The sequence below is a fragment of the Neomonachus schauinslandi genome, chromosome 6, assembly GCF_002201575.2.
Source record: "Neomonachus schauinslandi chromosome 6, ASM220157v2, whole genome shotgun sequence".
Lineage (NCBI taxonomy): Eukaryota > Metazoa > Chordata > Mammalia > Carnivora > Phocidae > Neomonachus > Neomonachus schauinslandi.
The window spans coordinates 63120145-63134327 of NC_058408.1; the positions used below are offsets into that span (position 1 = coordinate 63120145).

At 35.3% G+C, this 14183-nt stretch overlaps 1 protein-coding gene across 1 annotated transcript in view; it reads left to right on the top strand.

The window, feature by feature from the left end:
- The first annotated feature begins 283 nt into the window (after positions 1-283).
- Positions 284-14183, top strand: part of CATSPERE (catsper channel auxiliary subunit epsilon) — a 163029-nt gene continuing 149129 nt past the window's right edge. Inside the window, 4 exon segments of the mRNA XM_044916200.1 lie at positions 284-292; positions 1428-1501; positions 1797-1866; positions 4434-4504. Of these exon segments, the coding sequence (XP_044772135.1) occupies positions 284-292; positions 1428-1501; positions 1797-1866; positions 4434-4504 (224 nt within the window).

Consider the following 14183-nt stretch of genomic DNA (forward strand, 5'->3'; position numbering starts at 1 on the left):
AAGGAAGATTGCTTATCAAAAGATGAATGGTTAAGAAATAAACACACATACCAGAATATTACACAGCCATACCAAAGGATGAGATCATGCCATTTGAAACAACATGGGTGGATTGAGAGGGTATGTTAAGTGAAATAAGTCAGACTGAGAAAGACAAATATCATATGATTTCACTCATAAGTGGAATCTTAAAAAACAACAGCAACAACAAATGAATAAACAAAAAGCAGAATCAGACCTGTAAATACAGAGAACAAACTGATGGTTGCCAGAGGAAAGGGTGATGGTTTGGGTAAAATGGGTGAATGGGAGTGGGAGATATAGGCTTCCAGTTATGAAATGAATTAAGTCAGGACAATAAAAGACACAGTATAAGGAATATAGTCAGTGAGAGTGTAATAGCAATGTATCAGCATAGATGGTAGCTATACTTGTGAACATGGCATAATATAAAAACTTGTGCAATCACTATGTTGTACATCTAAAACTATTGTAACATTGTGTGTCAACTATACTCAAAATTTTTTTGCTTTATATATTTCAGGGTTATGTTATATCTTCTGGTGATTTTCTCTTTTTTCTTATACACTGTCATTAATCCTATAATTTCAAATTTATGAGATAGCTGGTATTATAATCCTTATTTTACAACTAAAAACACTGAAGCAGTATTTACAGATGTATATCTACATGAAATTTGTACATATGTCTGTGTACATAGTTGTTACTATAACGGTGAAATTGGGTTCCAACCCTGGCTTAAGAAGAGGACCAGGGATACCTGGGTGGCTCAGTCAGTTAAATGTCTGACTCTTGATCTCAGCTCAGGTCTTGATCTCAGGGTTGTGAGTTCAAGCTTTGTGTTGGGCTCCAAACTGGGCCTGGACACTCCTTAAAAAAAGAGAACCAATGTTGAGACTAAGACTGATGATGTTAGAAAGTGAATCAGTATCCCTCAAAAGAGGAAATAACTTATAAATGAAAGAATGTGGAAGCAGAAAAAAAAATAAGGAATAAGGAAATAGGGAAAATGTGACTGATGGAAGTTATAGTGGTAGAGTCCGTGATATGCAGAGTAGGATCTCAGAATTTACCATGACTTGTTTTTAAGTGAAGGACCTTGTCTCACTCATTTTTCTTTATCCTTAGAATCTACTGGAGTGCCAGTCAACTGCTAGACACTTGATTATTTTTGATGTAAAATAAAATAAGAATCATGGTTTTTTGGGGGGGGAGACATCTGAAGTGTCTTGGAAAAGTTATTTTTCCTTTTTCACATTTCTTTGTACAATTTTAAAGAATCAAATTTTAGTTATTCTTTTTTTTTTAATAGTAAGGACCCAGGAACTTGAGCCCTACATTAGAGCACTGAGATAAAAATTTTGAAGCAGATTTTTCTGTTTGAACTATTTTACCTTCTTTTTTAGATTAAGTTAGAGTATGAAGGAACACTATTTTCTGAGTGGAGTGTGCCAGCAACTTGTTCTGTGAAAAATAAAAGGTAAGATTTTTGCTGTGACTGTCAATATAATGTGTGCATTTACACATAAAAACATATTCATATAGTGTAGACATTCAGATTCAGGGCTGTATTTGAATGTAAATTTCTTCCCATCACATAGATGTGAAAAGAAAGACAAAATCTCTTTGAAAATAGAAGTAAAATATTGCTATATTTTTTATTTTTCTTATTAACATACAATTGATATGTTTAGGCTTAAAAAGTAGTAGGGGAATTTTTACTAATCTTGCATGTATCTATGCTTATTTATCTTCCTGTTCTTTTTAAATACTAGCTCACCCAAGACAGAACTGCGTTGTTCTTCTCCTGGTGTTCAGACTATAAGACCAATTGTCACAGGCCCAGTAAGTTGATTTTAATAAGTTATTAAATCTTGCGTAATTATCTCCATTACATTTTATATTCCTTATTTTGAACTTTCAACCTGTTTTAAATAGTGTGTTAAGCATGAATAATTTATGAATAAGTATAAATAAATGTTAAATATAAATAAATAAAAATAATAAATATAAACATTGTCAGTATGGCAATTTTCAGAGATATCTCATAGCAGATTATAAGTTACGAAATGAGGGGCACCTTGGTGGTTCAGTTGGTTAGGCGTCTGCCTTCAGCTCAGGTCATGATCCCAGGGTCCATCCTGGGATGGAGCTCCAAGTTGGGCTCCCTGCTCAGCACGGAGTCTGCTTCTCCCTCACCCTCTCCCTCTGTGTGCTTTCTCTCTGTCAAATAAATAAATAAATCTTTAAAAAAATAAGTTATGAAATGATATGTGATTTTTACGTTAGCCTTTCCATCAAGTATGTTAAAGCCCCATTTACCACCTTAATGATAGTAGTACTCCCCACTGAGTGGGTCTCATGTCATATACTTTTATGACAATTCCTTGGATTAAAAGCCATTTCTAGTAAGTTTGTTTTTACTATATTTTCTTCAATTCCAGAAAGCATATGCGAATGCAAATACATGAGAGGGATGTTGAATCCTCTCATTTACAAAAAAGAAAAAGAAAAAGTTAAGCATTAAAAACATTGGCTGTCTACTAATTAGTAACACGTACTAGCCACACACCTCATAGCTGATATTCCTATACAAGTGTGTCTAAAGCTACTGCCAGAGAGACTCCCTGTGACAAATCTTGTCTTTATTTTGGGGATTGAGCCTTCTTTTTAATTAATAATCTTTATTTTCAGAAAATAAGTAGAGTGATGTGGGAGAGGCCAGATGAATATTAATTAATTCATTTTTTCAAAACTTGTAGATTGAAAAATATTTGAATTTCGCTTTTGAGTTTATGAATATTTACCAGGTTCATGGACAAAATTCCTAAGCAAGTAAAAGCTTACTCCTTTTCCTTTTGTTGTATGTTGGAAGCCCAAATGTGCAATGTTATATAGAAAATATGTACACACAAATACATGCATATATAAGAATATCTTTGTCATTTATGTATGGTGCCATCCGATCTTACAACTTTTAAGGATGTACATGTAACTTTTGAAATACACTCAAAAGCACTCAGATACAACAACCAAAAATGTCTCCAATGTCCCCTGGTGAGGAAAATCATCTCTGATTCAGAACCATTACAGAAGAAAATTAATTGAATTGTGTTTCAGTAAGCAAGACTGTCTAGGAAAACTCACTATTTACCTTTATACACTCAAAGAGAACACTTCTATTACCAGATGTGGTGTGGGGGCTTGGTTTCCATCCAGACTATTTCTGACACCAGTGGAGTGTCCTACAATTCAGAGTTCTGGCATTTTCTACACGGAGTAACTTCACATCCCACAAGTAAAGGGCTCTGTCCCACAAGACTGCCCCACTTCACATGACAATTCCAAGTTCCAGTTTGTCACCTGACTAACTGGCTATAAATCCAGGTTCCCACAACCTTCTCCTCAGGTTCAATAATGTGCCAGAACAGCTCAGAGAACATTTGCCAGTTATAATAATAAAAGATATGATAAAGGATACAGATGAGCAGCCAGAAAAGAGGTACCTAGGGCAAGGTCTGGAAGGGCCCTGAGCACAAGAGTTTCTGTCTCTGTGGAGTTGGACTGTGTCACCCTGCCAGCATGTGGACGTGTTTACCAACCTGAAAGCACTCTGATTTTTATGGGGGCTTCATCACATAGGCATGATTAATCAACTCATTTTCTACTCCCTCTCCCCTCTCCAGAGGGTGGGAGGTTGACCTAAAAGTTCCAAGCTTCTAATGATGGCTTGGCCTTTCTAGGGACCATCCCATCCAGGAGCCCACCCAGAGTCGCCTCATTAGAACAAAAGGGGCTCTATGTCAGACCCTCCTGTCATTCAGCAGATTATAAGAGTTGTAGGAGCTCTGCATCAGGCACCAGGGTCAAAGACCAAATATTAGCAGGAACGGGGTGCAAAGACCCATATGTACATGTTTCATGATTTCACAAAGACAAATATAACAAAGGGGCGCCTGGGTGGCTCAGTTGTTAGGCGTCTGCTTTTGGCTCAAGTCATGATCCCAGGGTTCTGGGATCGAACCAGGCATCCAGCTCCCTGCTCAGCGGGAAGCCTGCTTCCCCCTCTTCCACTCCCCCTGCTTGTGTTTCCTCTCCCGCTGGGTCTCTCTCTGTCAAATAAATACATAAGATCTTTAAAAAAAATCCTGCTTAAAAAAAGACAAATATAACAGAAATAAAAAGCTATCTAAATTTGTCACTCATGACAAATTAAATTCTTTTTTTTTTTTACAAATTAAATTCTTAATTACAAAGAGTAGCTAACAGTATTCATTAGCTCTATTCTGAAATTTGTTCATTATACTACCTCTGATCTTAGATAATTAATTTAGTTCCTCTGTGACTTTTATGCCTGTATTTATTTTAAAGTTACCTTTATATACCATAGTTTATTTTCCATTTGCTTTCAGGATTCAGAGGAAGAACGCAATTTGTCTGTGGACAGTTCCCATATTTGTTTCCTGTGGTATTATAAAGTCATGTAAGTAATGTAATACTGAATACAAAGATAATTAATGCTTTTTTTTTTTAAAGTCCGAAGGCAGACATTTAATGACTGAGCCACCCAGGCACCCCAATTAATGCTTTTTAAGAGTATTTAGCTTTGGGTACCTGGATTGCTCAGTCAGTTGAGCATCTGCCTTCAGCTCAGGTCATGATCCCAGGGTCCTGGGATCGAGGCCCACGTGGGGCTCCCTGCTCAATAGGGAGTCTACTTCTCCTCTGCCCTTATCCCCTGCTCATGCTCTCTCTCTCTCAAATAAATAAATATTTTTTATTTAAATATTTAAATACTTTAACTTTGAATTAGCCACAAATGGATTATCTGCATTATTATTTTCATATAAGCTTTTCATTCACCAATCAAGATATACTCAAATAAGATGCCAAACTAATATTGGGGAACAAACATTAAAAATAACAGTAGCAACCACTATTTGAACATATAGTTCTAATGTTCAGACTTTATGTAAATTATCTCTCTCAATTTTCATAACAAACTCACAAATGTAAGTATTATTATCTCTATTTTATAAACGAGGAAATGTGAGCTTGGATAGGTTAAATAATTTGGATAAAAATACACAGCTACTAAAACATAGCACTGGGATTTGACTCTGGTTTTTCAGACTACTGGGCTCTTTGATTTCCATTATATACATCCTGTTCCAAAAGAACACTCTTTGTTTTGGATGGTTTCTCAAAGCCATTTTAACATGAGAGTGACTGAACATAACTAAAAAGAGAAAACTGGCACAAGGGAAGATAATTAACTGCATTATAAAATTATTTGACAAGTTAAAAGCATCAATGAATCCAAATATTTTTTATTGTCAGAGTCAAGGCGATATCCTAAGCTCTGTATAAGGTACAAACAACTTGGCCCTTGCTCTCCAGATGACTGTGATACACATATTTCTTTTTGTCTACTTAACTTTCCTTCCTTTGGGAGAATCATCCCTCCCCTATTCTGTGATGAAATTAATTTCATGTGATTGATATGGTACTAACTCCACAACCTCACATTTCATGGGCCACAGTAATTAGTTGAGGGTTAACACATGACTCAGGCAGAACCAATCAGAATACTCTGTCTTCAATAAAAAGCATGGTTGTTGCTGATGGTGGTCCCTTAAAGTCAGGTGGCTTGGCAGTTTCTGTGCACTTTTTGGATCGAAGTCCTGATAACTAGATTTTAGCAGGCCCTTCCAGGGGTACATATTTAGCCATTCCTCTCCAAATTATTACCACCTTCCCGGAGTCTTACCAAGAAGCAAGGACTGAGTCTCTGCTACTCCTGAAACTGGCAGATTTCTGTCCTTGTTGTGGGTTTCAGAAATGCCAATTACCAGGTTTCTCCTGTGGATTTTGAACCAACTGGGAAATCGACAAGGGAAAATGTGGGGATAAAAATTCCTGATACGGCTGAACGGGAGAATAGAACCTGCCTCTCCGGCCAAATGGGCTATTTTCTGCTTCCCCCAAGTAGACACCATGGGGGACCATCAGAGAAGAGAATCTGCCAAAAAAGCATTTATAGACAGTTTCCCACATTTCCAATCTCACACATACTGAGCCCCAAGACCTGGTGAAAGAGATGGGCCTCCAGATTACCGTGATCTGGTTATGGATAATGAAAGCAAAATCAGAAGAAGCACTATCCAGGGGGGCAGTTTAGCCCAAAAGAGAGAGCTCAGTGGGAGCTAAGTGTTTTTCTGTTACATAGGTGGTAAAAATGTTCACAATCTGTCACCTGTAAAAATACCATTTAAAGAATAAAATGAAACTAATATCCAGGTATTCATCACACAAGTCAAGAAATAGAACATTATAGGTACCCTAAAATATGCTACTTAGAAATGCAGAATCTGGGGCCTCATTCCCAAGCTCCTAAATCATTATGTGCATTTTAACAAGAACCTATAGACATTGTATGTACATTACTGCTTAGGACGTACCACTCCTAGTGGGATGTACCACTCCAAGTAGAATTGACTAGAAGTAGGATATACATTTGCTCAACTTTACTAGTTAATGCCTAATTGCTTTTTGAAAAGATAGTTCAAATCTACACCTCCACCAGCTGTGGATAGAAGTTCCCATTGTGCTGCATCCTCACCAACACTTAATATAATCTGACTTTTTAATTTGCCAATCTAGTAGATGTGAAATTATGTCATTGTGCTTTTAATTTGCATTTCCCTGATTACTACTGAGCATATTTTCAGTTATTCATGAGGAATTTTTCTTTCCTCTCTGTAAAATGAACATTTTTACCCATTTTTGAGTTATTTTTATGTTCATAATAATTTATAAGATTTCATTACATTTTAATTACTAGGACATTATCTATACATTTCAACATGTGTATTGAAGGAGTTCTATCCCAGTTTATATAGCTTTTCACTTCTTATGATCTCAGTTGATAACTTACACCCTTCCTATTGTAGATGAATTTATCAACTCTTACCTTAATGGGTTTGTGAGTTTTTAAATCAATTTAAGAAATCTTTTCCTCCGAGTTCATAAAAATAGCCTCCTATGTTGTTTTCTGAAAGTTCTTAATCCATCTGGAATTAGTTTTTGCATATGCTTTGAGATAGAGATCCAGTTTTATGTTTTTGACATGAATAATTAATTTTATCAGACCTAATTATTGAATAATGTATTTACCAATAATGCCTACGTAGATAAGTTTTCCATGTATGCAGGTTTCTTCCCATTAGGCTATTCTGTTCAGCTGATCTATTTGTCTACTTAAATCAATACTACATTATCTTTATTACTATGATTTAATTTTGCAAATCTTGATAAGGGGCAGTGCACCTGGACTCTGACCCCAACTCTTCACCTTCTTCAGGAGTCTCTTAGCTATGTATTGGGCCCATTTTAACTCCCTATGAATTTTTAGAATTGGTTTGTCAAATTCCACAAAAACTCTAGTAGGGATTTTTATAATTGTCTAAATATTTAAATCAATTGGAGAGTCTTTCAACTCAATAATATATAACCTTCCATTTATTTAGGTCTTTTTACATGTCTGCCAATAAAATTTTATAATTTTTCATGTAAGTGCCTGGACATTTTTATTAGACTTATTTCGAGATGCTTTATAATTTTGTTGCTATATACTCAATTTTTTAAAGTTGCATTTTCTAACCAGACCTTCCTGTTGTATAAAACACAATTTACTTTTGAATATTGATTTTTGTATTCAGCAACCTTGCTAAATTCTTATATTAATTCTAATAATTATTTATATATTCTCTTGGAATTTTTATAAATCATATCACCTGCAAATAATGGTAGTTTTGTTTATCCTTTTCCAATAACTATACCTTTTCTTTCATCCATTCTTGCTGCATGGCTAAAATATTCAGTATTCTTACTGCACAGCTAAAAGGGTGAAAACAGGCCTCCTTATCGTATTCCTGATCTTAAAAGGGAGGCTCTCATTGTTTCACTATTTTGCAGAATATTTGTTGTAGATCATGAATTAACCTTTACCCAGGTAAGGAACTTCCCTTTTATTCCAAGTTGGTGGTGAATTTTTCTTAGGAATCAGTGCTGAAATTTATTCAGAGTTTTTTTCTGTTTGCATTTAAAAGCTCATATGATTTTCCTGTTTTACTATGTTAATGATGAAAAATAGTTATTAATATTCATACATTAAACTTACCTTGTGTTTCTAGAATAAGCCAACTTGGTCTTGATGAATTCTTTCATATACATTGATGGATTTTGTTTGGTAATATTCTGTTCAGGTTTTTTTTGGTGTGAATACTCTTAAGTGAAGTTAGCCTGTGGTTTTACTCTCATTGTACTATCATTTTCCACATTTGCTATCAAGACTGTGCTAGACTCACCACGTAAGTTAGGAGTAGTCATTCTTTTCCATTCTGAGAGATTTTGTGTAAGATTGAAATATATATGTTCTTTGAGTATCCGATGGAAATTTGCACAGAAGTTTACTTGAATCTAGATTGTGTGTGTATGTGTGTGTGTGTGTGTGTAGAAGGATTTCCTAAGTGTTAATTCAACTTTCTAATGGTCATAATGCTATTTTGGAATTCTAATTATTGTAAAATCCATTTTTGTAAGTAGTATTTTTCTAGAAATTGATCCATGTCTTCAGTTAGCAATTTATCATCAACTTTAATATCAAAAAGTTGTCTGTACTATCCTCCTATATATTTTGGCCTTTTGAGGTAGTTGTAGTTATGCTTCTGTTTTAACATTTCTAATAATTTTATTTGTGCCTTCCTTTGTTTCCATGTCCTTGTGGTATTTCTATTTTATTAGTCTTTTAGACTGGTCAAAAGAACCATCTTTTGGCTTTGTTGAGCTTTTCTGTCCCGGCTCATACTTCCATTATTTCCTTCTTTGAGTTTGTTTTTCTAAAACTTAAATTGGCTATTTAGTCCATTAGGCTTGAGGCTTTTTTCCGAATGTGTATGTTTAAGGCAATCAATTTTCTTCTAAGCATCTTTGTAACTGCTTCAAGTATTGCAAATACCTCCTAATTGTGATTTTTCATTATTGCTCAGAAATAATTTTCTAATCCCTGCTACAATTTGTTTGACCAATGACTTGTTTAGAAATGCAGAATGGGAGAAGATATTTGCAAATGACATATCAGATAAAGGGCTAGTATCCAAAATCTATAAAGAACTTATCAAATTCAACACCCAAAGAACAAAGAATCCAATCAAGAAATGGGCAGAAGACATGAACAGACATTTTTCCAAAGAAGACATCCAAATGGCCAACAGACACATGAAAAAGTGCTCAACATCGCTCAGCATCAGGGAAATCCAAATCAAAACCTCAATGAGATACCACCTCACACCAGTCAGAATGGCTAAAATTAACAGGTCAGGAAATGATAGACGTTGGCGGGGATGCGGAGAAAGGGGAACCCTCCTACACTGTTGGTGGGAATGCAAGCTGGTGCAGCCACTCTGGAACACAGTATGGAGGTTCCTCAAAAAGTTGAAAATAGAGCTACCATATGATCCAGCAATTGCACTACTGGGTATTTACCCCAAGGATACAAAAGTAGGGATCTGAAAGGGTACGTGCACCCCGATGTTTATAGCAGCAATGTCCACAATAGCCAAACTATGGAAAGAGCCAAGATGTCCATCGACAGATGAATGGATAAAGAAGAGTGGTATATATATACAATGGAATATTATGCAGCCATCAAAAAGAATGAGATCTTGCCATTTGCAATGACGTGGATGGAACTGGAGGGTATTATGCTGAGCGAAATAAGTCAAACAGAGAAAGACATGTATCATATGACCTCACTGATATGAGGAATTCTTAATCTCAGGAAACAAACTGAGGGTTGCTGGAGTGGGGGGTGGGGTGGGAGGGATGGGGTGACTGGGTGATAGACACTGGGGAGGGTATGTGCTCTGGTAAGCTCTGTGAATTGTGCAAGACTGTTGAATCTCAGATCTGTACCTCTGAAACAAATAATGCAATATATGTTAAGAAAAAAAAAGAACAAGATAGCAGGAGGGGAAGAATGAAGGGGGGAAATCGGAGGGGTAGACGAACCATGAGAGACGATGGACTCTGAAAAACAAACTGAGGGTTCTAGAGGGGAGGGGGGTGGGAGGATGAGTTATCCTGGTGATGGGTATTAAAGAGGGCATGTTCTGCATGGAGCACTGGGTGTTATGCACAAACAATGAATCATGGAACACTACATCTAAAACTAATGTGTAATGTGTGGGGATTAACATAACAATAAAAAATTTAAAAAAAAAGAAATGCATTTTTCAATTTACAAGCACATGAGTGTTTCTAATTATTGTTTTTTAATTATAACCTAATTGTATTTTGATCAGGGAAGTGCCAGAGTCTAATTTTTGGCCTAGCATGTAATCTGTTTTTATAAATGTCCCATGTTAACCTAAAGAAAATATATTTTCCTTGTTGGGTCAAGTATTGTATTCACAATTGTATTCAGGTTTGTTATGTGAACTGTTCAGATCTTCTGTGTATTTATTTGACTCATTGTCAGCTTGATCTATCAATTAATGAGAGGGCTCTGCTCAGATGTCCCAGTAGGATGGTAGATGTGTTATTGTTCCTTGTAGGTACCTACGTTTTTGTTTTATATTTTGAGGTTATCTTTTAGGTGTATGTAACTTCAGAATTATTGAGCCTTTTTAAAGAATTGAAACTTTATTTGTAGTGATGTTGCTTCTCACTTGTAATCCTTTTTTATTTTTTTGCCTTATGTTCTGCTTTGTCTTATTCATGGCTCTTTATTCATTGATTTTCAAGTTCTCTATAAACTTACATTTTAAGTGTTTCATTTATGAATGCTATGAAACTGGATTTGCTGTGTTTTCTAGTATGACGATCTTTTAATTGGTTTAGTGCATTTATCTTTACTGTGATTACTTAAGTATTTAAATTTATAACTGTGGTAGAAATAAATGTGTTTTCCATTTACCTGCTTAAAACCCTTTACATCTTTAGAATGTTTTAATCCTGACCATGCCTTCGTCAATATTTTCATTCCAGTCAGTTCCTTTCTCCTTTTTTCTTGCCTTTCTTTTTTTCCTGATTCAACTTTCCTTCATACTTATTTAGAAATTATGAATTGTATGTCTATCTTACATGATACTCCAGTAATTTTAACATGTATTGACTCTAAATTTAATTTATTCTTCTCTCAAACAATGCAAGAATCTTTAGAATACTTTAATTTGGTATTATATCTCTTTCAACTTGTATGCCATTGTATGCAGTATTTTAGTTCTAGTTTATTTTTATACTCTCAAATTTGACATTATTATTACTGTATTTTACCTTTATACAAGAATTTCTCTTATGTCTCAGTGCTTTCTGAGTTTACTTCTGCCTGAAATACTCCATTTAGAATTTCAACTAGTGAGGTAATCTGTCAATGGTAAATACTCAGCTTTTGTTTGTCATAAAATGTTTTTATTAAATTTTATTCCTGAAAGAGAGTTTTGGTGGGTAAATAATTCTAGTTTCACAGTTATTTTCTCTCAGATTATGAAGACATTTTTCTACTTTGTTCATCTCATATTATTAATCATCAGGATGGTTACATTTCCTTTGTAGATTATCTTTTCTTCCCCATGTGGTTGCTTTTGAGATATTCCACATTTGCTAAAAAATTGCTAAATTACTATGATTTGTGAGGTTATAGTACTATGATTTGTGATTGGGATAGACAACTACATATACCTATACAATCATCATATAAAACAATATATAGAATATTTCAACCTTCTCAGAAAGTTTGCTTTTATAATCTCTTACCCCTAGAGGCAGCATAGCTTAGTTTTCCCATTCTTGAATTTTATATAAATGTAATTATAATGTATGTACTCTTCTGTATCTGGCTTCTTTTTTTAATTTTTATTTAGTTATTTTTTTTGAGAGAGAGAGAGAGCACATGCCCATGAGCAGGGGGAGGGGCAGGGAGAGGGGGGAGGGACAGAGAGAGGGAGGAGGGGAAAGAGAGGAGAGAGAGAGAATCCTAAGCAGGCTCCATGCTCAGCTTGGCTCAGAGCCTGACACAGGACTTGATCTCACCACTGTGAGATCATGACCTGAGAGGAAACCAACAGTCAGCTTCTTAACTGACTGAGCCACCCAGGCAGCACTGTATCTGGCTTCTTATCTTCAATATAAGACTACTGAGACAAATCCATGTTGTTGTAGGTTTCAGTGGTTTGTTCCTTTTTATTTTTAAATAGTATTATTATATAATTATACGCCAATTTGTTTATCCATTCTTCTTTGTTGTTGCATATTTGCGTTTTATCCAGTTTGGGGCTTTTATGAATAGAGCTCCTGGGTACATTTTTGTACAAGTCTTTTTGCAGATGTAGATTTTCATTTCTTTTTCAGGGGTAGAATTTCTGGATCATGGGATAGGCAAATATTGAACTTTGTAAGAAAGAGTCAAATCACTTTCCAAAACAATTACTTACCAGCAATGTATGAGCATTCCAATTGCTCCATATTTCTACCAATATTTGGTGTTTTCATTACAATGGCAATTAAGTGGTATGTCTTTTTTTAATTTCAGTTTTTAATTTAAATTCTAATTCGTTAATGTATATGGTAAAATTGGTTTCAGGTGATTCATTACTTACATATAATACCCAATGCTCATTACAACAACACTCTCCTTAACACCCATCACCCAGTTAGCCCATCCTCCACCCATCTCTCCTCCAGCAACCCTCAGTTTGTTCTCTGTAGTTAAGAGTCTTTTATGGTTTGCTTCCCTTTTTGTTTTTCCTTCCCCATGTTCATCTATTTTGTTTCTTAAATTCCACAAATGAGTGAAATCATATGGTATTTGTCTTTCTCTGACTGACCTGTTTCACTTAGCATAATGCACTCTAGCTCTATCCACATTGTCACAAATGGCAAGGTTTCATTCTTTTTGATGGGTGAGTAATATTCCATTATATATATATATATATATATATATATATATATATCACATCTTCTTTATCCATTCATCAGTTGATGGACATTTGGACTCTTAACATAGTTTGGCTATTGTTGATAATGCTGCTATAAACATCGGGGTGCATGTGCCCCTTCAAATCTGTATTTTTGTGTTCTTTGGATAAATACCTAGTAGTGCAATTTCTGGGTCATGGGGTAGTTCTGTTTTTAACTTTTTGAGGAATCTCCATACTGTTTTCCAGAATGGCTGCACCAGTTTGCATTTCCACCCACAGTGTATGAGTGTTCCCCTTTCTACCCATCTTTGTCAACTTCTGTTGTTTCCTGTGTTGTTAGTTTTAGCCATTCTGACAGGTGGGAGGTATATCTCATCGTGGTTTTGATTTGTATTTCCTTGATGATGAGTGATGTTGAGCATCTTTTCACGTGTCTGTTAGCCATCTGTAGGTCTGCCTTGGAAAAATGTCTGTTCATATCTTCTGCCCATTTCTTAACTGGATTATTTATTTTGAGTTGTTGAGTTTCATAAGTTCTTTATAGATTTTGGATACTAACCCTTTATCAGATATGTCATTTGCAAATATCTTCTCCCATTCCATTGGTTGTCTTTCAGTTTTGTTGATTGTTTCCTTCACTGTGCAGATGATTTTTTTTTTAAGATTTTATTTATTTATTTGACAGAGCGAGAGAACACAAGCAGGGGGAACAGTAGAGGGAGAGGGAGAAGCGGGGCTTGATCCCAGGACCCTGAGATCATGACCTGAGCTGAAGGCAGACGCTTAACCATCTGAGCCACCCAGGTGCCCCTGTGCAGAAGCTTTTTATCTTGATGAAGTCCCAGTCATTGTTGTTTATATTTGCATTTCCTTGATGACTAATGATGTTGAGTATTTTTCATGAGCTTATTGACCACTCCCAAATGACCTTTTGCAAATTATATGTTCAAGTCTTTTACCTAGTTTTTGATTGGGTTGTTTGTCATTTTACCATTAATTTGTAGTATTTCTTTATACAAGTCCTATGGCATATATATGTTTTGTGAATATTGGATATTTGGGGTCTTCGGTGGCTCCATACACATTTTAGAATTGTTTCTTATGTTTCTATGGGGAAAAAAGCCACTGGAAATTTGATAGAGATTTTATTGAATCTATAGGTTTTGGGTAGTATGAATACTG